At 34.7% G+C, this 24,799-nt stretch overlaps 3 protein-coding genes across 6 annotated transcripts; all 3 read right to left on the bottom strand.

Annotated features, from left to right (window-relative positions):
* Positions 1–3,830: 3,830 nt before the first annotated feature.
* Positions 3,831–4,845, bottom strand: LOC121742323 (protein E6-like). Its single transcript, XM_042135433.1, has one exon. The coding sequence runs from the start codon at positions 4,790–4,792 to the stop codon at positions 3,992–3,994; it is 801 nt and encodes a 266-aa protein (XP_041991367.1). The 5' UTR covers positions 4,793–4,845; the 3' UTR covers positions 3,831–3,991.
* A 5,400-nt stretch (positions 4,846–10,245) lies between these two features.
* Positions 10,246–10,975, bottom strand: LOC121740911. Its single transcript, XM_042133567.1, has one exon. It carries the CDS (start codon positions 10,789–10,791, stop codon positions 10,330–10,332), a length of 462 nt encoding a protein of 153 aa, XP_041989501.1. The 5' UTR covers positions 10,792–10,975; the 3' UTR covers positions 10,246–10,329.
* A 2,604-nt stretch (positions 10,976–13,579) lies between these two features.
* Positions 13,580–23,766, bottom strand: LOC121741499 (glycogen phosphorylase 1-like). Of its 4 annotated transcripts, XM_042134269.1 has the most exons (22): positions 22,890–23,766; positions 22,703–22,817; positions 22,493–22,593; positions 21,796–21,887; positions 21,410–21,545; positions 21,216–21,284; positions 20,891–20,992; positions 20,386–20,484; positions 19,838–19,948; positions 19,265–19,471; positions 18,955–19,062; positions 18,503–18,598; positions 17,730–17,786; positions 17,180–17,326; positions 17,026–17,085; positions 16,813–16,917; positions 16,204–16,365; positions 15,782–15,855; positions 14,942–15,065; positions 14,418–14,506; positions 14,053–14,173; positions 13,580–13,969 (listed from the first exon to the last, which is right to left on the bottom strand). In XM_042134269.1, the coding sequence occupies exons 1-22, from the start codon at positions 23,595–23,597 to the stop codon at positions 13,817–13,819; spliced, it is 3,036 nt and encodes a 1,011-aa protein (XP_041990203.1). In that variant the 5' UTR covers positions 23,598–23,766; the 3' UTR covers positions 13,580–13,816. The 4 variants fall into 4 exon arrangements, with proteins under 4 accessions (XP_041990203.1, XP_041990204.1, XP_041990205.1 ...); XM_042134270.1 differs by lacking the exon at positions 17,730–17,786; XM_042134271.1 differs by lacking the exon at positions 21,216–21,284.
* Positions 23,767–24,799: the final 1,033 nt, after the last annotated feature.

Genomic DNA, 24,799 nt, shown 5'->3' with positions numbered 1-24,799 from the left:
CTACTTTTGAAAAACATGCAATGTATTAGAATCAAAAACTAAAATCAAGTACAAGAAAGCATTAAAATTGCCTTTTCCTCAGCTCAGGAGGCTTTTCAAACAACTCTCGAACAGTAGAAATTGGGGAGGAATCAAGATTTTTGATGGAAGGAATCTATACATACATACATACATAAAATAGAGTTTAGAAAATTCACAGGAATGCCATTTTACAGGATATACTACATCTTATGCATATTATAAAATTTAAAAGAAGCTATTTTATCTCATTGGTTTCAAAGTCTCCGTCTCAATCTGGTATTTATGTAAAGCCCCCAAACACCAGAAACATTTAGAATCATGAGGACATTGAACCTAGCAAAATATAAAAATGCAGATAACTTATGGCGCTTACCAAAGAAGTTTTGCGGCATTATAACTATCAGTTCCATTATTTGATTGGATTGTGAACTACTAATTTGTTACTGATATGTCTAATATTTTTTCTCGAAGAGTCAGGATGAAGAGAAAAGGGGAATCATGTTAACATATTCCAAGAACATCGTTTTAGCAGTTAAAACACGCGCAAATTAAATTTAGAACAGAGACCATTACTCTATATATGTGTGTGTGTGTGTGTGTTACTGTTACCTGCAGATCAGATATCAATGACCGCCTAGGCCTTTGAAGAGGCGCTGAATAATTTGGAGTAGTGGCTCCTGAGCATCTATTGCTTGCAAGAATTGAAAAGAAGAAGAAAATATTTCAAGTCATTGGTCCCATAATCAGCAGATGCAGATTATAGTGATTGATAACATATACTACATCTGAATACATTAGAATTCGCCTCTTTTCCAAATTAAATTGCTACATTTAGTATGTTTGAACTTGGAGATATTGAAAAGTTATGTTTGGATGACGATTAAATTCATGAATAGGGAGTCTTGCATGAGAATCATATCATTAAATAGATCGATAATACTATGATTTAGTTTAATATTTATTATTAAAATTACTGACTAATTATAAATATATAGTCAAAATATAAATATATATTCGACTCCAAATCCATCTCTTAGGTTTCGCTATAGAATTAAAATAGGCATATTTTCAAATAAATGGATCATATAAATGTTTCCTAGTGTTTAAATACATTTATATCCCTCATATAGGCCCACTATACTAAGTCCAACAAGTATACTAGGTTCTTAGAATCTTCTCAGTAAGAATATGATAAATTTGGAGTAGTTATCGATTTAATAGTTTAAAACATATCGTAATAAAATATCAAAAAATACTATTTCCATTTATAAAACATAAGCTCGATAATGAATATTTGAATGATAACTTTTAATATAAAATTGGTAAAGCAAGAAATACATAAATAAGGAAAGTGATTGGAATAAGACCACAATTATTGGATATCATAAAATAAATAGAGATTAATTTTGGTGGAGGATCCAAATAAAAAACAAGACTATTCACTAAAATTTATAGGGGCAACTGATAAAATTTAAGGATGAATTGGTTGAATCAAAATATCAATAATCGACATATGGATATCATGCATATTCCATGTGGCTTAAAAATGGATGAAAGTTTAGAAGCTTGTCAATATATATGAGTGCTAATAAACAAAATGATGGATGGAGACCGGGAATACGGACCACCCAAAAAATCCCGCCAACGCAACACAAAGTGAAATTTTCATCCAAATATTCAACTCTTCCTATTTTTTATTTACAGTATAGCTTGTACTCCCTCCGTCCCACATAATTTGGGACATTTTGACCGGGCACGGGGTTTAAGAAATATAATGAAAAGTGAGTTGAAAAAGTTAGTGGAATTTGGGTCCCACTTTTAGTTTTATAATTAAATGTGAATAGAAATGAGTTAGTGGAATGTTTGGTCCATTACTAAAAATAGTAAAAGTGAAATTGGTCAAATTATGTGGGACGGCCCAAAATGGAAAACTAGATCAAATTATGTGGGACGGAGGGAGTAATTTAGAAAGAAATATTCAATTCAAGTAGCTTGTGACCTTTTATTTCTTGAACCATGTACAATTTTTTGTTCGCACTTGAAACATCCACTGTGGTTTTAATTTGACAGCAAAATATTCTTTCTGTTTTGTCACTAAATATGGGCACTCACTCTGTTTGGATCGTTTTGATCACTAGATGAATTTAAAATTTTGATCTAAAAACCCTAAATTGATGATTAGACATGACTATTAATTAATAGTACTAGAAATAGTTAATGCTTGTGATCAAATGTCTTTTGTTCTAGTCCGCCGTGATTCGACATTTAGATTTCTACATATTTGCTAAAAAAACCTAAATTGATGATTAGACGTGACTATCAATTAATACTAGATTAGTACCCTCGCCACTTAATCCATATTGCATAAGTTTGGGGTATGAAAACAAGATATGCGATACAAATACATAAGAATGAATTAATGATTAAGAAGACTCCAATGGAATTGAGATATTAATTAAGTAGAGAAGTATATAAGCTGAGATTTCTAAGATTCTTGTCAGAGACTGAAATGTTACTTAAAGTGATTATGCAAGGTTGGCAAATCCATAATTAGAAGATGGAAGCTATGATTAATTACTGCAGTCTCGCAACTTGATCTCTTCATTCATCATTACAATTTCGACTATACAACTCTCGCGACAAACTCAGGCTGGATTGGCCTCCATTCTACGATCATGCCTTGTTTCTCCCCTTTTACTTTGTATAATTTCTTTTCTTTTTCCTTTTTTGTATACAAGGAAGTTAATTTGTTGCAATAAAGTCAAATTCCATGGTTCTTTAAGTCAAAAGAAAGAAAAAGGGTTAAAATAGAATAAAAGAGTTTCAGTTGGTAAATTCAGAAAATCAAATCAAAACAGTTAAAAAGAAAGAAAATAAAAGGAAAAGGGAAAAAGAAAAAAGAAACTTAAGCAATCTTGAAATGTGTAAATGAAGATTGGTCAGTCGTGGCCGTCATCAGCGGGAGAATATAATTGAACTGCCATCTTTAATAATAAAAGGAATTACTTTAATTAGGGTACTAATATAAAGGGCTATAATTTGGATTGTGATCATTAATTTTGGTAAATAAATTTCTTGTTGCCACTCCATGTTCAAGTGCCCACTCCACTCCGGCGACCTTCTAAATCAAAACTATCATTCATCAATATGCATAAACTCTCCCAACTTGATCCATCACTTTATTTACAACATTATTTGCATCGACTTATCCCATCCATCACATAATGTAAAGTTTAAATAAATATAGTAGATATGTATGCATGTTTTTATTTCTCCAATGAATTCTATTTTAATTAAAAGAAGGGAACAAAAGCAAAAAAGAAAAGTAGCCAACAATATTGTTTGGAGAAAGCACTTGTACTAACTATACTTTCACTTTTAAAAGCGATTATGTACTATTTCACTCTCCCTCAAATGACAATCACAATTTTCCCCTAAATATAATACTACTAACATTCAAAAATGAAAATAAACTAGCAACAAAAAATCATTTTGGAAGTTGGGGAAAAACTAATTCAAGTCCAAAAACAAAAACTAATGCGACCACATATTTTGAAAGTCTCTCTCACCTATCTATTTTGAATTGAATTGATGAGCATCGTCGATTCCGTTTTAAAAAATGATGAAATTAATTCAACTCGTTTGACAAAAATTATAAACCCCCTTGATCTATGACAAGATTTACTTTAACCATAATTTATCAATCAAATCATTACACTTTTTTTGGTATGTCTTCAACCTTTAGAAAAAGTGGTGTCAGCAATCATAATTAACCACGCCAGTTAAATAAATAATAATAAAAAAAGAAATATACAAATTATTTTAAAATTTTATAATTCACCACGAAATCCATCTGTAGAAGCAAAAGAAGCAGTTTGTGAAAAATAAATATCTGTGCGTTTGGTTTTCACTAAACACCATAACTTAAAAACAGCATTAAAAGGAGGGAGCAATGTAATTTAATAAACTATCAAGGCATGTTGTCATCATCCTGGAACTGATCTTGGTTGAATTCATACGCATTGTTTCCATAGAAATTTCTGTTGTTGAACTCATTCTGCGGGCGAGCTCCTCGCAAGGTTTCATAAGGGTGATTGCTGCTGTAACTCTCTGAGTTAGTGTCGTAGTAATACTTCCCGTTTTCCATGACACGCGTGTCGCTCATCCCTTGCGGCTGGAAGGCGCTGTCCTGCCCCTGCGGCTGCCTATTGAAACTGCTTCCTCCGTTATACAAGTTTCCGTTGCCGTTGTTGTTGGAGGCCGGGTTGCGGTAGCTTTTGAACTCGGTCTCCTCTTGCTGCTGCTGGTTGTAGAAGGAGTTCTGCTCGCCGTTGTACAAGGAATTCTTATTCTGGTCGGCGTTGTAATAATTGTTGTTGGGGTTGGTGGAGAAGGTGCGTTCTTGGGTAAAGGAGGCGGGGGTATCGTTGAGGTCGGATTCGGGCTGGGTGACGTAGGCGACGGGGTTGTAGTTTTCGGGGAGGTATTTGTTTGGGGGTTGTTTGAATTCTTCGGCGGTTGTGGTGGAAGGGGGGTTTTGGCCGGATTCGTGGCCGTAGAGGCCGTAGCTGTTGTCGTTGTCGGGGAGGAAAGTGGGGTCTTGTTGATTGGTGGGAACTTGTGTGTTGGTTGTGGCTGGGACAGCAACGTTGTTGGTGGTGGTGGAGCTAGGGATTTTGTTGAAGAATTGGCTTTCTCTTGCATGAGTATGGAGAGAGGAGAAGAGGGAGAGGAGGAGGAAGAGGGAGAGTTTCATGGCAGGGGAAGCCATTGCCACAAGGATAAGACTAAGAGAGTGTGTGTATAGTGTTATGAAGTAGTAGATGTGGTTTCTGTGTTTTTATAGAGGGAAAACTGTGTGTGTTTGAGTGAGTGTTAATAAATTTCCACTGATTTAGTGGAAATGGGGTCATAAAGTATAGGCGTCCCAATAATCTTCACTCTTCACAAATACTATGACTTACTGTATTAAACACTTATTTTCAATGATAAATACTCGAATAAAAACATGATTTTTTTTGGTCTAAATATTGTTTCGTCTCACGACTTAAAATCAGCTGGAAAAATTATAAAATATTATATTTGTTCATGATTATTCCGTATCGAATATCTTATGTGCAATTATATCTGACATGACATCTGAGAAATGATATGTGGACGTCACTGATCAATTAAATAGTACATTCGTTTAAAAAATAATGTCGTTTTGATTAAAAACATGTAAGCATGTAAGCGACCGAATTTCTACAATGCAGAATATTTGCGAACAAATTCAAAACTTTGAATTTGGCCGAACATTAATTTATTGCTATAATTACATCTCTAGTGACCATTATTTAAATCTGCGCCTGTCAGCACTCCTCTACAGTAAAATATATGGGCACCATCAATAACTTCAACTATTATGTAGAGTCGGAGAGTATAAAATATGGTTATGTATGAAACAGGCATTCAAAGTTCCGTTTGATTATTATATGTATAATTAAGGACGCTGTAATTTTCCAAGAAATAAGGAAGAAAAATTGGAATGTCTATGGAATCGGATCGTGTTTTATAGATATTTTTAAATTAGAAAATAGTAACATGTAATTAGTCTAACTAATACGCAGGCATATGGGGTACTATTAATTAGGAGTACTAACATGGTGCGAAAAGGAAAACTATCACACTTTATTTCACAGATTCTCCTATGTTTAATGATCAGTTCATTTGGATATTCTATTCTAATTTAGTATGCTAATTAAGACCTAGTTCTCATGGTACGTTAATTTGGTGTGATAGCTTTCTTTTTTGGCATTACAAATCAAATATAGTATTTTCCAACAATATACAAAACAATGCTTATTAAATCAAGACCATTTTCTCGCACGTCACGACAGAATTCACAAATAACATTTTTTATTGGACCAAAACAAATGACATAGCAAATTGCAGTGTTAAGTAAAATAATAGTACTATGTATTTATCGAGATATATCTAAATATAATTTATTTATTAGATTAAAATACTATAGTAATCAAAATTTGTACTCGGTTTCCTATCAAAAGGCTGGTATCTTATTCGGCTGCGTTGAGCATTAAGATGGATAATTCCATAAATTACTCAAAATAAAAAATTAAATTCCAAAAATTAGGGAAAGGTGAATGGTATAGAGTAGAATAGTCATGCGTGGATTGTGGGTAGAGTGGGTGGGACATGAAAATTATAGTCCTACACTAACCATGTGCCATCTTCAAATATTAAGGGTTGCACCAAACTATTCTCTACACTTATGGAATTTATTTTAATGGGGGCCTCCCACATCATTTACAAAATGCATGCCTATATCAACCCTAAACAATTATGGGTCCCCACTAACACAAATTGCACGTTTAGTTATCATTTTTTAAATTAAATATTTCATTCTAATTACACAACATATATAGTGGGATCTCTCATTCCTGTATAAATGTCAATTGAGTTAATTTATTGAATTTTAGGCCAGTACAAGCTAATTGGGTATATACTAATTAGGCTGAAATTTTATCGCATTAGAAATTTCAATCTAAAACGTTTGAATTTTGTGCTTGCTTCGACTGCTGATCAGACTACAAATTAACGATGAAAATTATTCTATGTATTCAAGACGAGTAATTTTAGATTTGGAATATAATAAATTTGTTGGGCACTAATGTGTCCAAATCGAAAATCTATTCAAAATTTGATTATTAACCTACGGTTTAGATGTAAATTTAAAAATTATCCCTTAATGTTTCATCTGGCCTGTTAAATGATGGATGAAATAATACAAACCAACTCCACCAACCCCATCTGTCTCCCTAGACAACCGTCTACTTTATTTTCTTATTTGAGCTCAAGTAATAAATGTTTTCAACCATGTTTTTATAATTCTGACTTAATGACTTTTAATTCGATGGGTTGCCCCTTTTATGTTTGGTGCTATTATGGAAAAATCATCGCTGGGCTAATTCCAAAAAATTTATATTTCCATTAATTATTTCGGTCATATTTAATATATATCCAACAAATTATTTGAAATTTGGCGACTCATCTACTCAATGAATTAGGCATTATTACCGGTTAGCAACTGCCACTTTATGTTGTTTTCGTCCTTTCAAGAATTGCATGTGGTGGTAATTAATTATAATAATGTCACATAATGAAAACGTCAAAAATTTGGGTTGTTTTTTCCTCTGTTTTTAATTAAGGTTGCATCTTCATAATTAAGGGATGCATAAATGATGGCGCCTTAATGTTTGCGACTCTTATTATATAGATCAACTACTCTTATTTATGATTGTTTTTGAAAAAAATTATATTTCAATCCCAAGATGCACAAATCTTGATTTCTTGATATTCACTTTATTCGAGCTCTCCTCCCATTCTGATGAAAAGAGTTTTGTGTGGAGGTGCAAAATTGGATTATATATTCTTTTATAATATAAAGTCGTATGAGTACACGCGTTGTCGTCAATCTAGATTTAATGTAATTACAAAAACACAAAAAATCGAAACCAAAATAATATAATTATGTCTAATTGTCTATAGTCAATGTTTTAAAAACCGGACCGGCAAGCGAACCGGCGTCATTACTGGTTCACTGGTTCAACCGGTTCACTGGTCGAACCATTGGTTGAACCGGAATACTGTTTATATATATATATTTATTTATTTAGTAGTAAATAATAAAATTTAATTAAATATTTTATCAATAAATATTATAGTATTGTACATTTAATAGTATTATTATAGAAAACAAGTCTTGTACTAGTATATTAGAATATTTAATGACGTTAAGTTTAAATACAATAATAAATACACAATATTAAAAACTAGTATTAAACTCTATGTATAATTATAAACTCCTATATTATAAAACATTAGTGATGATAAAAGTATAATTAAAATATAAGAAATATATTATAATTAACAATTTCTTAAAAGAATATATAAAATTAAAATGAATTATCTTAAAAGAATATAAAATTAAAAAGAATATATTTTTAGTGAATGATAGAATTTTATTAACTTTTTATCAACAAATATAATTAAATATATAAATTATACTAGTAGTAAGTTATTGTAAATAAAAAATTTAATATTTATGTATAAAAATAAATAAGTTCATAGTATTATTTTTAAAAAGTAATGCGGCAAAATAATATTATACACAAAGATATATGAATAAACATAAATTAAAAACATATATTTAGTAAATACTCCTAGTATATAATCAAATAGTAGTAAACTTTTAATATAATTAATCACATATTCTTAATATACATATATACGTATTAAACACGGATTATTAGTTTATATAGATAAAATATTTCGTGTTTAACATATGAAAATAACTTATGTTCATATTACTACCAAGAAGTCCTTGTGGTGTAGTGGTAGAATTATTGGTAAGTTCACTGGGAGGTCTTGAGTTCGACCCCTATCAAGGCCAAAATTTTAGAATAAAATTTTGAAAAGCATTTGAACCGGTTTCCGGTCCGGCCGGCCGGTTTCGGCGGTTCATGGCGGTTGAACATGTCACTGGTTTTATAGTGCTAACCGGACCGGACCACCGACCGGTCCGGTTTTTAAAACATTGTCTATAGTAGTGGGGCGCGTTTTGGTTAATCAATCAAATTACCAATTCACAATTAGTTAGCAAGTGTTTGACCAATAAACCTTTTCCCAATTTTGTCAAACACCTTTATGAAATCACATTTGTGCCTTTGTTTTTTTTTCTTGGGCCTAGCGAAATTCTTGCGCGATTATCGGATAAAATTATTTTTTTATTGAAATTAATGTTCACTTTCCTTTCTTCATCCCATTTATGAAATTTCATGTTTTCGAAATGTAATTTATTGTTACAAAATCATCTCCTCTCTATATGTAATATACATAATTAAACTTTCCACGTACCCCTAAAGTAAGATTTATACAAATTAATAAAGGAAAATTATTGTACAATTTTTTCAAAGTTTTTATTTTGTAGTAATATAATTGGCTCACAAAATTTCAACAATTTTCAACCGTGTTGGTACACAAATGACGCAATTAACGGAAGGCCCAAACTTTGTAACATAATATACATTTTTACATTTAAAAATGACTTAATAACTTCCAATAGTTAGTCCTTTTGTCGAGAAGTAGAAGCTTTATTAAACTGAACATTATGGTCTGTGCATTTGGTTAAGGTAGTAATAGTCAAAAATTAAATGATACTACATGTCTACTTGTTTCTAAGAGCATGTTCATTGCTTGTCTGTTTTCTACTACAAAAGTACAAAGAGTTGCCCCTTCCTATCAACACATCAGGTCCACACACTATTAACTATTTATCCATACTACTCACCAAATTAGAGAAATATTACCACCTACGTATTTAATGAGTTTGAATTTTACCATCGTGTGTTAGATGAAGTTTCCTTGGTATTTAAGTTTCTAACTATTGTCGCTTTAGTTGGTCACATGCCTATAATTTGTATTTTTATGAGTTTTCCTCATAAAATAAATATTTGTATATGTTTTTCATTTTATTTCCCCTTTACCCATCATAATATTTTTTTTTAAAGCCAGCCAATTTGAAAAAAAATAAAAATAAAACTCCCAAATGAAAAGGACCCATCTTTCTTTTTTTCGGTATAGGGAAAATATCTTCAGGAATATATTTCATTTATTTTTTTTTCTAGCAAAAGAAAATGGGAAGACCCAGAAACTCAATACTCAAATCACTTGAGATTGATATCTTGAAAGATTTTTCTTTTTTCTACTATATAAAATCTGACAGATGGAGAAAAATATGATGTTCTAGGTAAAAAATTTCCACAATCCAAGCAAGTAATTATGAGGCGCAGATGTTGGTTGAATCTCACTAGTCCCTTTCACTAAACACCAAATATTGCATTAGTCTTCAACAATATCTTCACATTCGGTGGAATACATTAATATACAAGGCTAATCTATTTGGAATTTGCACATGATATAGGTGGGATGTGTATGTGTACAAATAATTTTGCACCATTCAACCCTATTAATCTTCTTGGTGCACCTTTATGTCTTCCACTCATGTTTGATCCATTCTCCTATCTTTGACATTTTATCTTCCACATCCAAATCGAGTTTTTCAAGAATATTGGTTTGCTATGTTGAAAGCTCGAGTCCATTAGTATTAGTATTAGTATTAGTATTAGTATTAGTATTAGTAATAGTATAATGCATACATAAACATAACTCTTCCAAGTACATAACTCCTTATATTTTATTTGTACATAACATATCTTGAAATAGAAAAGGATTAAAAACACCAAGAATTTAGTTATCTTGGAGAGAAATGGGAGCCCAAAACAAAAGTGAAAGCACCAAGAGATTAGGAACTAGAATTGGAATCAATGGATTAACATCGTTCCCCAGCCTTCTCCGTCTCAATCTGGACCTCACATATGTCCTCCTCTCCTCTTCTCCCCACTCGCCGGCCGCCACCCCTTTCGCCAAAATCAGCGGCGGAGGCAGTTGGTAGGGGCATTTGCACCGCCAAGAGGTCTCCGGCAACCCTAATCTTCGCCCCCTTTTGATGAACTGAGACAAGGCCCATCTCATGAGCGGCGGCGGCCATGAGGAGGAGCGCCGGCAGAGGAGGGGAGGGTAATTCCAGTTGAGGTAGCAGGGGATTTGGGTGGCGATGAATAGCTGCGAGTGGAGCGGCGGCGCGTGAGTTTGGCTGGTTAGGATGTGAGTCAGCGCGTGGAGCTTCTGCTCCCAACTCGTATTCTCCATTGTGTGGATATGATCATATGATAGATAGATAGGATACAACTATTCAATTAAATGCTATACTCCTAAGTTATTATTACTAGTATTAACCTACGATCTATGCACGAGACATAAAAGTTTCAAATAATGAATATAAACATAATAAAAATATAGAAAAGAAAAACTCAAAGCAATGTGAAGATATAAAAAAAATGTACTACTCCTTAATGAATGTATTATTTATATACACTTTTAATTTATACTCCAAGTGGAGTAAAAACAATAAAATTAATTACAAAAAGAATATGTGTAACTAAGGATCAAAGAATATAAGTTAATTAGAATAAATATACAAATAAAGAAAATATGTGTGAGTAAAGATCAAAGAGTAGAAATTGGAATAAGAAACGTACAATAACACTATACTCATATTAGATAATTCAAAAAATATTTTAATTAATTAACTATAAATTTTAAAATAAATATTAACTAAAACACTTTAAAATATATAATACATATAGAGCAATCACACTTCAATGACCTACTACAACTTCGTATAAAAATAGTAGTATTATTTTAATATTCAGTTAAACTCAAGAATAATTAAAACTTTCGGTCATTCAATTGAATCGAATATAAAAAATGTCTTTATTTTTATGAGGATGAAATATTAAATATTTTAATTAAATAAATATAGCATGAAAATTAAATTATATATTTGTGTTGCCATTTAGTTTATAGATTAATTCAGAGAAGAAATTATTACAATTGTTTTGTCTAATTCTAGGGATCCTCTTAGAACAATTGTTTCAACGATATATCCGTCTCATATGAATCATGAAGAGTTGAGTAATTGTTTGCATGATCGTGCCATACTTGCTCCTACTTTAGAGGTTATTGATGAATATAATTTTAATTTTAACCCAAATAGAAGACAAATTAAACTCTTGAGCACAATTCCAATTTTAAACTCAAACAAACGGCAAAATAACAATACATAAACTTAATTACAAAGATGAATTTAAATTAAAAAATATTTATACAAAGTCCAATAAATTAATAGTTCAAAATTAAACCCTAATTTCTAAAACATAAATATAATGATATATACGTAACACCCAATTTAAAACTATATTTTTATAAATTTTTTCAAAATCATAAAATCCAATACAAATAAAGCCCAAATAATACATTCCTTAGACTAAAATTGCAACACAAATAAACCTAAATAACAATATACTCCATAAATTAATATTCCCTACAAACCCTACAGAAAAATGCGGCGCCTCCCTCCCTTTCTCTTTCTCTCAGCGTCGATTGCATTCTCCCTTCCCATCTCCTCTTTATCTCTCAGTCGGCATCGCCGCTGCAACCCTTCCTCCGGCCTCCTCCTCCTTTCTCTCTCACTCTTTTTCGGAGCTCTCTCCTTCCTCCGTCACGCTTCCCTTCCTCGCGGCGCTGCTCTGCTCTGCTTCCTCCCTCCTTCACGCCGTCCACCCGGCTTCCCTGCCGCTCGTTTCACTCCTCCGTTGTCTTGCTGCCTCCATTGCCGGTAAAGATCGGATCTTCGAAGTGGCGGCTCACTTTCTCGTAGCCAGTCGCCGCCTTGCCGCCACTGCCCCGCCTCCATCAGCCTTGCCGCCTTCGTCACCCATCGTCGGAGCTGTCGCCGGCTTCCAAGATTCATCCTACGCTGCAATCAAAAATAAAATTTTCAGTAAATCAATCAATAATAATGCAGATTCAATTAAAGGTGTGTGTATGTATAGGTGTTTTATCTTGTTTGAGAAGCTAGTGTTTCATTAGACCAATTTTTTGTCCAATAATATATGTCTCTTTTCTGTCCAATGTTGCCATTTTTTAAATGACCAAAAGGGTAAATCAAATAGCTTTGAATTTTCCCGCCAAAAGGGCAAATAAGTCTTTTCATTAAACTGACACTTTAGATTATGATAGATGATAGATATGAAAATACAAGTATAAAAGTAGGGTGGGTTAAAATTTTTAAAAATTAATTTAATCCGAGTTTTCACACCTAACTCTAGCACCCGCGCGTGTGCAACATGCACTTTGATTAATGGGAGACGAAGGCTGAGACATGGCGCGTGCTTTAATACTATGTAGAGTGTAAGCACGTCGTGCTCGGTGTTCTGCAACGGCGTGCACGCAGCGCACAAGAGCACGTGGCGTTCTCATCCTTACCATCTACCAATTGTCATAGTTACAAAATAGAGAGAACCTTTTTCTTACGTGCAAATCGATCTTTTATTCAATTTCAATACCTCCCAAGAAAAATAAAATATCGAATTGGATGGATTCATCATTGTTACATCTTTGATTATCCATTTTGTACGAACATGTGCCATTTAATTCTTGTAATCCTCCCATGCTAGGAAGAAACTACTTCCCATGCTAGGAAGAAACTAATAAGTCTCCAATGCAAATTTGGTATCAAAAAATTGGATAGAAAGATGGCAGAAAAAGTAAAAAAGTAGGCAGAAAATTCATGATACATCTCTATCACTCGCATGTAAGGTTGTGTAGGTAATGGTAATAAATGAGATGCCATAAAAATTTGTATCGATATTTATTTGAGATAAACACAGGTCATCGAGAGTCTAAAAATTTGACCCTTACCTCCCAACCCATTCATGTGTTATATTCTTTGCACCAAAAAAAAATCGAGGCATTTAATGTGGTTGTTTGTACCCTGTCAAGTAAATAAACACACAGTTACAAATACGAATCATCACTTGAATTAAATTCATTACTCTGTAAATTATTCTTCTACGATGAGTAAATAAATGGAACATTTGAACATTTCAATCCAAAATTTTCATTTAACACGCTCCAAGTATAGTCGCCAAGGTCATAAATACAAAAAAAACTGTGTAAAAAAGGGGCCATGTATGCTATTGAGAAAAATCATCAAAATAGCGATGGAATTAAGAAGAAATAGTATATAGCACTAAATATGTTGAATAGACGAGAAGTTTTTTTCTTGAAGAAAATGGTAAGAGAAAGGTTTAGAAGAAGTGAGCAAGAATGATCAGAAGGGACATCTGCAGGGTTCAATCCCCCAAGCATGTTTGGCATATTCTTCGATTGTTCGGTCGCTGCTGAATTTCCCAGAACCAGCAGTGCTAAGGATACTCATGCAAGTCCATTTTTCTTTGTTCACAAAAACTCTATCAGCCATAGCCTGTAGCAATGTGGTTCCAGTGAAAAGACTATCTAAGAACCGACAGTTGGAAACTCGATGCAGTGTTGAATACACAAAGTTACCTGAGCCTCAAGATAACTAGAAAAATCAGCACCCAGCTTATAAAAATCTTTGTCGTCCTCCAGAGAGTCGCATAGTGAATTGAAGTACTCCTTGAAACCAAAATAACCATCGCGAACCATACTACAAAATAACCATCACTTTGATGAGTAAATAAAAAGGCAGAGTCACGCCTAGCAATGAATAACTAAAGATTCATTCCACTAGTCATCACGAGATGGCATCATAAGACTCTATTCGTGTTTTGATTAGGGTGCTTTGAAGAGATGGTACCAAAAAAAGTCACTTGCATGAATGGTTGGATGGACCCAGGGGGTGAAACATCGGATCACAGAAGAAAGTTAAGTAACAGAGCTGTGCATACTACCTTACAACTCGAATAAATTGAATAGATACTCCTCGAGCAGGTTTATCTCCTGATTGTGGATCTTCATGCAATTTAGCACCAACAAGAAACTGAGAGAATGAGAAAACGGTCAGGTTCTCCAGATCTCTATGAAAAATTAATCAAAGGGATGCAATCTATGAGCTCAGTTATTTTCCCCCCTTTCTCTCTTTTTTCCTTTTTGTTTATTATTATTCATGCATTACAACCTGATACTAAGCAGTAAATTCACTTGAAAGGTATCCAAAAGTCCAAGTTTGCAGGACCGAGAAATAAAAAGGTCCCTAGCATCTATCAGCTCATATTTAGCAGTTCAACATGCAATTCCTTAGACAAATTTCTTGGTAGAACTCTAAGTTGCAGCTCTATTTATTAAAGCATATTTATGACCCATGATTTATGTTCCACGTCAGCTTATTCACAGCCCAAAAGATACAGATGAATGAGAAACAAAAGATGTTAGACATATTTAAACATGGAAGTAAGTTCCATATAGCTTATTATACCATGTTTTCTGCTCCTATTTCTTCAATTATTTCAACTGTGGAACCATCTGCAGTGGCTAATAGCAAGCACCCATTCATGAGAAATTTCATACTGCCAGTTCCTGACGCCTCATGCCCAACAGTACTGAGAAAAAACACAAAATTATCAAGTGAGAGTATTTATAAATAAACACATGCAGCTACTGTCTGAAAACAAGTAAATCAAGAAAAATATGTTATACAAAGTTACAAAAGAATCAGATATAGATCAATAAATGCAGGAAAAATCTAACCTCTTCTTGTTAATTGATGCCCAAACATAATATGCAAGCATAAGATGAAGGCATGGCTAGTTTTTCACAGAAAAGTCTGATCTACGTGCCTACTTTCAAAATGGGTGTATTCAGGTTTTCAGTAGGTGTTTTAGCTAAGTAACGAAGATAAGATTGAATGACATGAGATGGGGAACTAATAACAGCATCCTAATACAAGTAATCATTAAAAATACATCATTGAAGATTTCAATAGCTTTCATAGAGTAAGTGAAACAAAACAACAAACTCTTTATTTACTGCAGTTTTTCATGTGAGGTGAACAACAGAAATAAAACATGTTCTTTATTTTGCACCATGCTCCTGTAGTCAATTCCGTGACATTCTAGACATAGCTTCAAATACCCATTACAGACCTTCCTTATATTAGCACATGCACATCAAGCCCTGAAATTAGTTTGCACTTTATCAATGGATTAGCTTTGTGCAGTCCAGTTGTTTCAGATTTCAATTGAACCAGTGATGAGAATAATTAGATATAATTCAATAATATATACGCTGTACAAAATATGGAAATAGTGCAGCAAACCTGATATGCTGTGAAAGGTCACTGCCAGGGATAACCAGTTCAGCTACAGACACATTATAGTCCGGGATAAAAACCTGGAATGGAAGAAGGAATTGAATACATACTTCTAATGGCCTTTCTTATAGGAAGTAAGCAATTGAGTACACATTTTTGGCCATGGATATGTAAATCAAGAAGTATGTAGCTTAGAATTTTAACAGCGAGAAACAGTTTTCTCCATCTGCATCATATATCGTTTGAAAAGAACTGTATGTTATGCATGTATGGGGATGCAAGTGAGGACACATGAACGATACATGTAAGACATAATATGATTCATTTGAACTTAATTTACCAAGTTTTAAGAATAAGTATACATGAGGATGGCATGCAAAAGACTCTCGTACTTAGTAGGTAGCAAAGAATTGCAGTCATTGACATACCACTTTGAGTAGATCCCCAACATCATCATCACCGTTAACTTTTTCTGCAACAGCATGACATAGCTTAATAATTTTCTTGGCAACTTCATAACCAGGAGCAGCTTTGCCTCCTATGATGCAGACACGGGGTACAACCTTCTTTCTGTCACTTTTGTTCATATTCTTAAACAAGAAAGATACATAAAAAAGGTCAAATGACGGTCATTTGTGTCCAGCCAAGGAAATTATTAGCAACATGCAAGAATTACGAACAAAGAAATGAATAAATAAATATATTATTAAGCTCATGAGGATAAAATCAAGCAAATAGTATCAATTAGTATTTTGAAAGAATCTACAGATCTGAGCTGCCATTCCAATTTTGTACAGATAATCTTCTTGACCATGTCATCACATATTATTCCTATTAGTCAAGGAAACACAAAAGGTCTAAACAATATTCACACAATGTAAGAAATTATTCAAAACTTTCAGCATAAAAGGCTAATAATTTTATATGCAGAACAGAACAAAAGAGACCAAATAGATGAAAAAACAAAACCATGCGTATACTCTTTATTTATTCTATAATTCAAGTTATTGGGCTATGCTACATAAAATGTGAGATACCTTAATGCAGTCATATCGATACACGATACCAAGTATATTCATCAATTGCCGTTTGTATTCATGTATACGCTTTACCTGGACGTCAAACATTGCATCTAAGCTGACCTGAAGCCAAGATACAGCCACAATTGCTATTAAAAAGAGTAATGTCAAGTAATAGAATTAACAAAACCAAGAAAACTAATGCATATAAGATCACTAATATTCTCAAACCTTAACCCCAGTCGAAGTTTCAATGTAGTCAGCAAGCCTCATCTTATTAATTGTCTTCGTCTACACAAAAGTGATTTACAACAGATCATAGTAAAACAAGATGACATATTTAGTCCCATTAAGTCGTATGCGCATAGGGCAGAAATAGCACTACCATTGTCCACTCTTGTTGTAGGACAGGATTTGATGCATGCTCTTGTAAACCTGCTAAGAGGTCGACATTACGGATCCATGCTTCTGTCCCCAGCCATTTTGAGATGAGAGAGCATAAACCAGGATTACTCACCACTATCCACCTTCTCTGAGAAATAAACAGACCAGAAGTGTAACAACACCATATAAGTGAATTGCTAAACTATAGGTAGATGAATGGTGCAGTAAAATAGAACTAGTTTTGGAATTGGAAATGATTTAAGAAAGGAGAATGGAAACAAAGTATGGTCAGGATGCACAGATCATGATAACCAGAAAATTTTGTAATTTGATTAGTTCTCCACCAGGTTTTATAATGTGTTGATCTCAACGTAAGGCAAAGCAAAACTGCATGTGGAATATATTGTCAGAAAATTCTAGAGTATTTGAAAAGCATTTGCATTCAGGACCTTCGGAGCACCTCAAAGCTTGAGAAGGGAGCCTTGCTTATATGAATTTTCATAAAGATATAGAATGTCGAAAGCTAGTGCTTGTGCCATCTAATAAGTAACCTGTGTTACTCCATTTGTTTTATACTGGAACTTCTGAGGCCATAGGTCATGGAAATCCTACAAAGTAAAAAACAGGTGACATGAATTAAATAAAGGAAATAGAAGTTCGATGAGGAAAAACAAAATTTGATGGTAACTATTGATGAATGAACTTCCCTTGTGCTGCATTACATTAATATGTTTTAAATTCGTTGAAATGGATCACAAAATGTTCAGCATGACTTTAAGCCATCTATGCATTAAGACAAATATCAACAAGTGAAATCACAATGGTTTGGAAGCCTTTTCTTGAGGAGTGGTCGAGTGGAGCTCCATATATAAGGGAGAACAAATATATTAGCACTCTGCAGATGTACAAATCATGAAACCCTAGGTTGCTTTACCCCTTGATACCCTTTAATCTCATTGGTGTAAAGGTGCAACATGATATAAGACAGTTCATGCTATGTAGAGCATTTCATATATACCTAGCAAGTTTCTACGGTTGGGAAATTAGATATTTTTCCTACATGAGAGATCATACAGTAAAAATATCAGCATTCGGTAGCCACTATCTTCGAATGGTTACCTCCAATATACGATCAAAATAATTAATTCATTGGCAAAAATTTCTGGACAAAACCTTCAATATTCCATTCTATATAAATAATTAGCGTAGCGATAGCTTCTGTCATCATGGAAAATTTTTCAGAACAAAACCTCCAATATTACTCGAAATTTATACAAAACTTACCCTAAAGGAAATAAATTTTTGTGATAATTCTCTAACATACCTTGAATAATCTTGTTTTAAGTAACTCAAAATGTACTTTGGATACTCCATTGACTGTGTGACTGCAAATAATTGATAAGTTTGCCATCCGGATACTCTGTCAGCCCAAAAGAAAGATATAAGCTGTACAGTAGCTACATGACGCAAAACCATGAAATAGAAGTAAGTAAAAGGATAAAGACAGACTGCGATTTACATTTGTTTCAAAATGCTATTGCCATTAAGGAGAATTATACTACCTTCATTTGTATGAACTATTAAATCAGAACTCTGAAGGCATGCAAAAGAACTCTTAATTGGAGGGTACCTCTTTGACATGCTATATTTGAGATTAAGATTGCCAAGCATGATGATGAATTTTAAAATGTAATATGGGTTTTTCTGTTCATCCGCTAATCAAAGTATATGCAAATTACACATAATGCCAGAATGATCTTATTCCATCTTCTTTACCTTCACAATCCCTTCCTCCACAATTGACATCCGCTCAAGTCTGCTGTAGTCCTGGCCAATCTTTCTTTTCAAATCTTCCATGAATCGATGATTAATATCATACATTATCTGAAATCAAAGATGTGTAAGCATGCTTTTTAGTCAATATTCTATATCAGTACTCTATTAACAAGATTTATTTCATATAATTTTTTTGTGGGGAGGAGAAATCAAAGACAAAATTCGAACTTCAACAAATGCAAGGGAAAAAAGAAGAAAAATAAAAAGGAACGCGGAAGTTGAAACCAGTATTGCTGCAAAAGCTACTCACTTGCAAATGACGCGGGAGAAGACTTCCCAGTAGATCCACAGGAATTTTCTCCAGCCCTTCAGTGTTTACCGTGTGAGTCGTGAAAGAAAATGCCCGACATACTATCTCCCAAGCTCTACCCCAATCTAAACATTCTTCATCAATAAGCATTCTCATGACCTCAACTATTGCAAGCGATGGGTGAGTATCGTTTATCTGAAAAGCAACCTGCAAAAACGAATTTAAGCACGTTATCATGAGCTATTGAGCTTCCTGCAGAAAATAATTGAAAATGAAAAATAAGGTAGGAAAACCAGAAGTTCTAATGCTTCAGTTACTATTAAACTTCCTTTCAGCGGTCAAGCTGCCTACAGGACAACAGCTCTAGCAAACATTCAATGTAGCAAAAAGTAGAACCAAATAACTCCAATAATGATAAAAAGCAGAATAAACAATTTCAGTAAGGAGATTAAGTAACCTTTCCTTTTCCCATCTAAATTAATAGCTAGTATATATGAGAACACAAGAAAAATGAGAGAGATATAGTGATTTATCATCTATCATTATCGTTGGTGAAAAATTAGAAATTTCAACCTTATCAGGAAATTCATCAAAGTTGTCATGAACATCTTTAAATCTCCTGATGATGTCTTGCACCGATGCTGAAACAAAGAAGTATTGCTGCTTTAGTCTCAATTCCTTCCCCTGAAATAGATTAGCACCATTACTAAGAAACATCAGATCCAGTTCTAATGAAGAAAATGATCTATATTGGCATAAGTAGGTGTATGACTGGGGTCGAAAGGCTGATATAAGTATTGCCAGTGCTTTGATGGATACATGGTCGATAGGGTGGTGCTATGATATTTTTACATGAGGGTGGTGCTAGACATTTTCTCTGGGGCAGAGTGCTCAAATTATAAAAAAAGATTCAAAGTAGAAAACTTACGTAGGATTATGAATATTTTCAGTCATCCATATATGAAGCACCACTCTTGGTAACTCAAACATGTACTTAGTAGAGAAACTCAAGATCCAAGGATACAACATAAATATTTTCAACAATTTACACAAATATAGTTTTCCTTTCATAAGAAAAAGAACACAGGAAATGGGAAATATTATCAGCATAGGCATTTGACCTGATAAGAACGATCATCAGGATACAGGACATAACTTATGGTTTCCGCCTTCTGTCTGTTTACAATTGCATTTATGTAGTCCCCAGTATTGTATGACTCCTGAAATTTAAGTCCAATTGGCAAGTCATCAGCAACCAAACAATGAAAAAGGTAAAACTTTAAAACAAAAATAAAAGATGATCAAAGCTTAGAGCAATACATAAATACAAATTTATTCAGATAAAAGACTCTTAAGAGTGGAAAATTGAACTTCAGATCAGTCTTCAAGTATACTATCCTACAAAATGGAAGAACTGATTTCCGAATAAGAGTTATTGCACAAGATGTGATTGTGGCCACACAGTAAAACCATCACAATATCCTATTGATGTTCTCACCACCTCATCACGGACGGAAGTAAAACTAAATGGCGAACACACAGCCATTGACCAAAAGATTCATTCAATTTTTGCAGATTGTCAGTTAGTATACGATACAATTATGAGCAGAACAAAATCAATGTTACCAGGTCATATTGCCCACTTGGTTTAGCAGCCCATAGTCGAAGGTTAATGGCATTCCTTGTTCCATAACCAGGTATTGGGTTGTCATAAGCAACGGCTTCAACCTGTCATTAAAAGAAGATATTCAAAGTGCCAGTAACTAAATGTCTAAATTGTTATTATAAGAGTTCCAGAAATCGCATTTTACATGTGTCACTCGAAAGTCGTGACAGTCACAGATAGGGGAAAGACTTAATAATGCACCAATTAATAAATAACTAAACACTTACATAGATGGTTAATCATAAGTTCATAACTTAGAATCATCACAATGACAAATAAACTCACTGTTTCTCCAGGTGTCCAGACTTTGTATTTGACTCCGTTTGAGGCTTTCTCTTCAACCGTGCCATAGAACTTATTTATAATGAATTCAATCAAGTGATGGGACAAAAGTTTAGAAGTCTAAGACAAGGTGAATTGGTAAAATGTTTCTGTACTATTAAATGAATAGCTTAAAAAAACAGTAATAGTGCTTTCACCTTCACAGAATATGAAACTTGTATTCTCTCTATTTCCCAAGGATTTCCGAAGTTCAGCCAATAATCTGGTTGTTCGTGTTGATACCCATCTACGATAACCTGACGGAATAGACCATACTGATAGCGTAACCCATACCTGCACACAAGTAGATGTTGTCAACTGGCCCAAGCCAGAATTTCTATACTGCAAAATAAATTCTACTACTATGTAAGACATAAGTGGGAAATTATCAGAAACTAGTTTCATAAATTGAGACAAGGATTTTCAAGCACCCAACATGTGAAGTAAATTGAGCAGAGAACTTTAGTTAGATAAGATTGACATGTTACTAATCAATTTTACTTTGAATGTACTCAGATTTTATGTATGTGTTAAAATCCTGTACCCCCAAACTGGATAATCCAGTGTTGCTAAAGAATCCATTTGGCATGCTGAGAGTCGGGCTAGGCCACCATTACCGAGTGCTGCATCTCCTTCCTGCAAATGAAATGGGAAACAACTTAACAATGAACTTTGAATTGCCAAATGAAATAAATAAGATGTAACATTAGCTACAAAAACTAACATACACATACAGTTCATCATTATCACCAACTAACACATGAATCCCATGACATAACCAAGTTTCATCAGAGCTTTTATAGTGTCAAACGTCCTATATACCATACAAATACTATGGTGCATGAATACATGTATGTAAGTTCATCTCCAAAATCAAGGATCCTGAAAAGAGGGTTGCCCAATAAAAGGGTGGTGTTGGAACATATACTTCACTTTGTCCGATTAAACTTGGTGTAGGCGTTTGTAGTCTGTGCCTGCACAGTCCACCTCATTATAGGAAATTGTTATATGTTGGAGTATATTTGATTAGCATCTTTGATACAGCTGATGAAATCGAATATATAGAAAGTTACAAGTTCATAATTCATTCTTAGAATTTCATCCTATTCAACAATGAACTTTCAATCAAGGCCCAAATTCGTGCAAAAACAGCACAAGCAGAAAGAGGACAAAAGAGGGCTTTACTCTAATTTCCAATGGAATATGAAATAGAGGATCAGAGAATGGTAAATTTTCAAGACCTGCTCCGCTAAAACTTCATATTCAAATCCAAGTTGGCTTAAAGCTTCTGCATACTCATCTCGAATACCAAGGTTGATGACACTGTTGGACAGCGAACGACCTAAAGGAAATAATTCATGCATTAAGAATAGGTAGTCATTAAGATATGGGCACTGCTGACAAATAAAGACACACATAATGCAACAGAGACTTTTCGAAAATGCACGCACCCATAAGAAATTCGAGTGAGAGAAAATATAGGCGCTTTGGATCTTGCTTCTTAAAATGTTGATGCGTGTCATGCCACCGCTCAATAAGACGATCTCTTACACTGTGAGACAATGCCTGCACAATCATCAACCATAAGCATCGAGAAAATTTTCCTTAGGATTCCAAAAAGCCACCCAAGAATAATACCTGAAACGCTTCAAAATCATCAAAATTGAACCTGGACCTTGCCACCGTGTACTCCACATGATCTAAAATATCCTTCTGCAAACTCATCGGATCATTCTTCAAAAATCCATCCATCAATCCGAACATCTTCTCCGCCTTTGCTCTCCTTTCTCCCAAAGACTCCAGTCCCGATACTGATTTCTTCACCACCACCCCTCTCCCGCCGGCCTGCATGAGTCCGGCAGAGGTATCACCAACACCATCAATAGCCTCCATCAATGACTTCCTAATTCTCTCAAGATCTTCAACATCCTCAAGCTTCTTACCATCAGAGCTAGTAACATGAAAACTTTTGACAAAGAAGTCCCCTTCAAACTCAACTGAAGCTCCTTGGACTGTGAGACCAAGCACTTTGAAAACTCGAGTAATAACCCCTAGAAGCCCGATTCTGTTTCTCGCTCGGATTACAAAGACCGTCGAGCCGGCAACATCATCGTTTTCGATTGCAACAGTGGAAGAACCGTCGCTGGCAAAATCAGTATCTTGACTTGCAGTTGATGCCCGTGGGTGCTTGGAGATGACATTGTGCGAAATGAAGGCGTGATTGAAGTGCTTGGGCTCGGAATTGAACAACACTGAACGGCGGTGGCTGAGATTTGGAGTTGATCGGATGTAGGGCTCAGCACACGGCAATCCGGGCGCGAGCGGCGAAACTGGAGTTGCAGCCATCTCGACAACAATGACGGCGTGGAAATCAACAAGAGAGCTTCATCTGAATGATTTTAGTGGCGGAGAGCGTCGGGATTGGAGCAGGATTTGCGTGGGATTGAGAGCTTTTTGGCAGAAAGGTTGAGTGATTTTGGAGGGAGGGTTGAGTGATTGTCACTGAAAGGGGAAATAATAATGATTTAATATGGAGGGAGAATTACAAAGTTTATATTAGACCGTTGGGATTAGGAAGATTTAATTATATCTAATCACATTGCTAAGGGCATCCACAGTGGTGCGGATGTCCCGGCGGACATCCCCGCCTGCATAGTGGCGGACATACATCCCGACGGACTTCCCACATTAATATAAAATAATAGGGACGTCCGCGGGGACGTCTGTAGGGTCAACGCAATGGCGGACGTCCGCAAAGACGTCGCGACGGACGTCCCGGGAACGCCGCGGAACTCCGGTGTCCGCCGCGGACGTCCGTATCCGCGTCACCTTTACACAATGGCTGACGTCCCGCGCGGACGTCCGGCACGCCGGTCGGACGTCAGCCGGGATGGGCGTCATTGCGGATGCTCAAACAGTATAAGATATCTCTCACCATATTTCAGATTAAATTATCATGTGTACCCGTTTATAGAGAACGAGGGTCAAACCCTGCACGGACCAGGGTCTGACCCGGCGGCTAGCGAGGTGGAGGCTTGTGAGTAGCTAGAGGAGGGGTTGCCACCTTCATAAGGAAGTGGGCATGCATCAACAATGGTTATGGTACGATAACAGGCAAAGGATGGACCAGGGTGAAGGGGTGGTAGGGTGCATTGTGATGGGTGAGGCGGATGCAAGGGTGGAGGAAGGTGGTGATGGTGCTATAGAAGGGGGGATGGGATGCGTGTACATAAGTGTTTGTCGTTAAAGTATAATATTATAATTTTTATGCAAATATTAAGATCATTAGTTGATGATATTTATTTCCTAAAAGATTCTAGTACTAATTCTTTTGCTCATACATCATGTTTCTGCTTCAAAAACCTAATAATCTCTTCCCATTTTGATTACACATTCAATATAGGATAAACTTCCTTTGTTTTAACACAAACAAATTCCAACATTCACCACACTATTATAATAAAAGAAACATCATTGTATTCACGATTCACCAAAATCAAAGAACTATCATCTTTAAAAGGAGAATAAATTTATTCACGAAATGAGTA

This window comes from Salvia splendens, chromosome 7, assembly GCF_004379255.2.
Source record: "Salvia splendens isolate huo1 chromosome 7, SspV2, whole genome shotgun sequence".
In the NCBI taxonomy this organism is placed as follows: domain Eukaryota; kingdom Viridiplantae; phylum Streptophyta; class Magnoliopsida; order Lamiales; family Lamiaceae; genus Salvia; species Salvia splendens.
Note: the sequence above shows the minus strand (reverse complement) of the source record. Positions and strands in the feature narration are given on the sequence as shown.

Excerpts from the sequence above, each read along its gene's own strand:
- LOC121740911 (XM_042133567.1), bottom strand. The coding sequence starts at position 10,791 with ATGGAGAATACGAGTTGGGAGCAGAAGCTCCACGCGCTGACTCACATC.
- LOC121742323 (XM_042135433.1), bottom strand. The coding sequence starts at position 4,792 with ATGGCTTCCCCTGCCATGAAACTCTCCCTCTTCCTCCTCCTCTCCCTC.
- LOC121741499 (XM_042134269.1), bottom strand. The coding sequence starts at position 23,597 with ATGGCTGCAACTCCAGTTTCGCCGCTCGCGCCCGGATTGCCGTGTGCT. Across the intron at positions 21,546-21,795 it reads CTGGATTATCCAGTTTGGGG|GTATGGGTTACGCTATCAGT; the intron begins GTACAGGATTTT and ends ACTTGTGTGCAG. Across the intron at positions 19,949-20,385 it reads CTGATGATCGTTCTTATCAG|GGGAAGGAATTGAGACTAAA; the intron begins GTCAAATGCCTA and ends AATCTATTTCAG.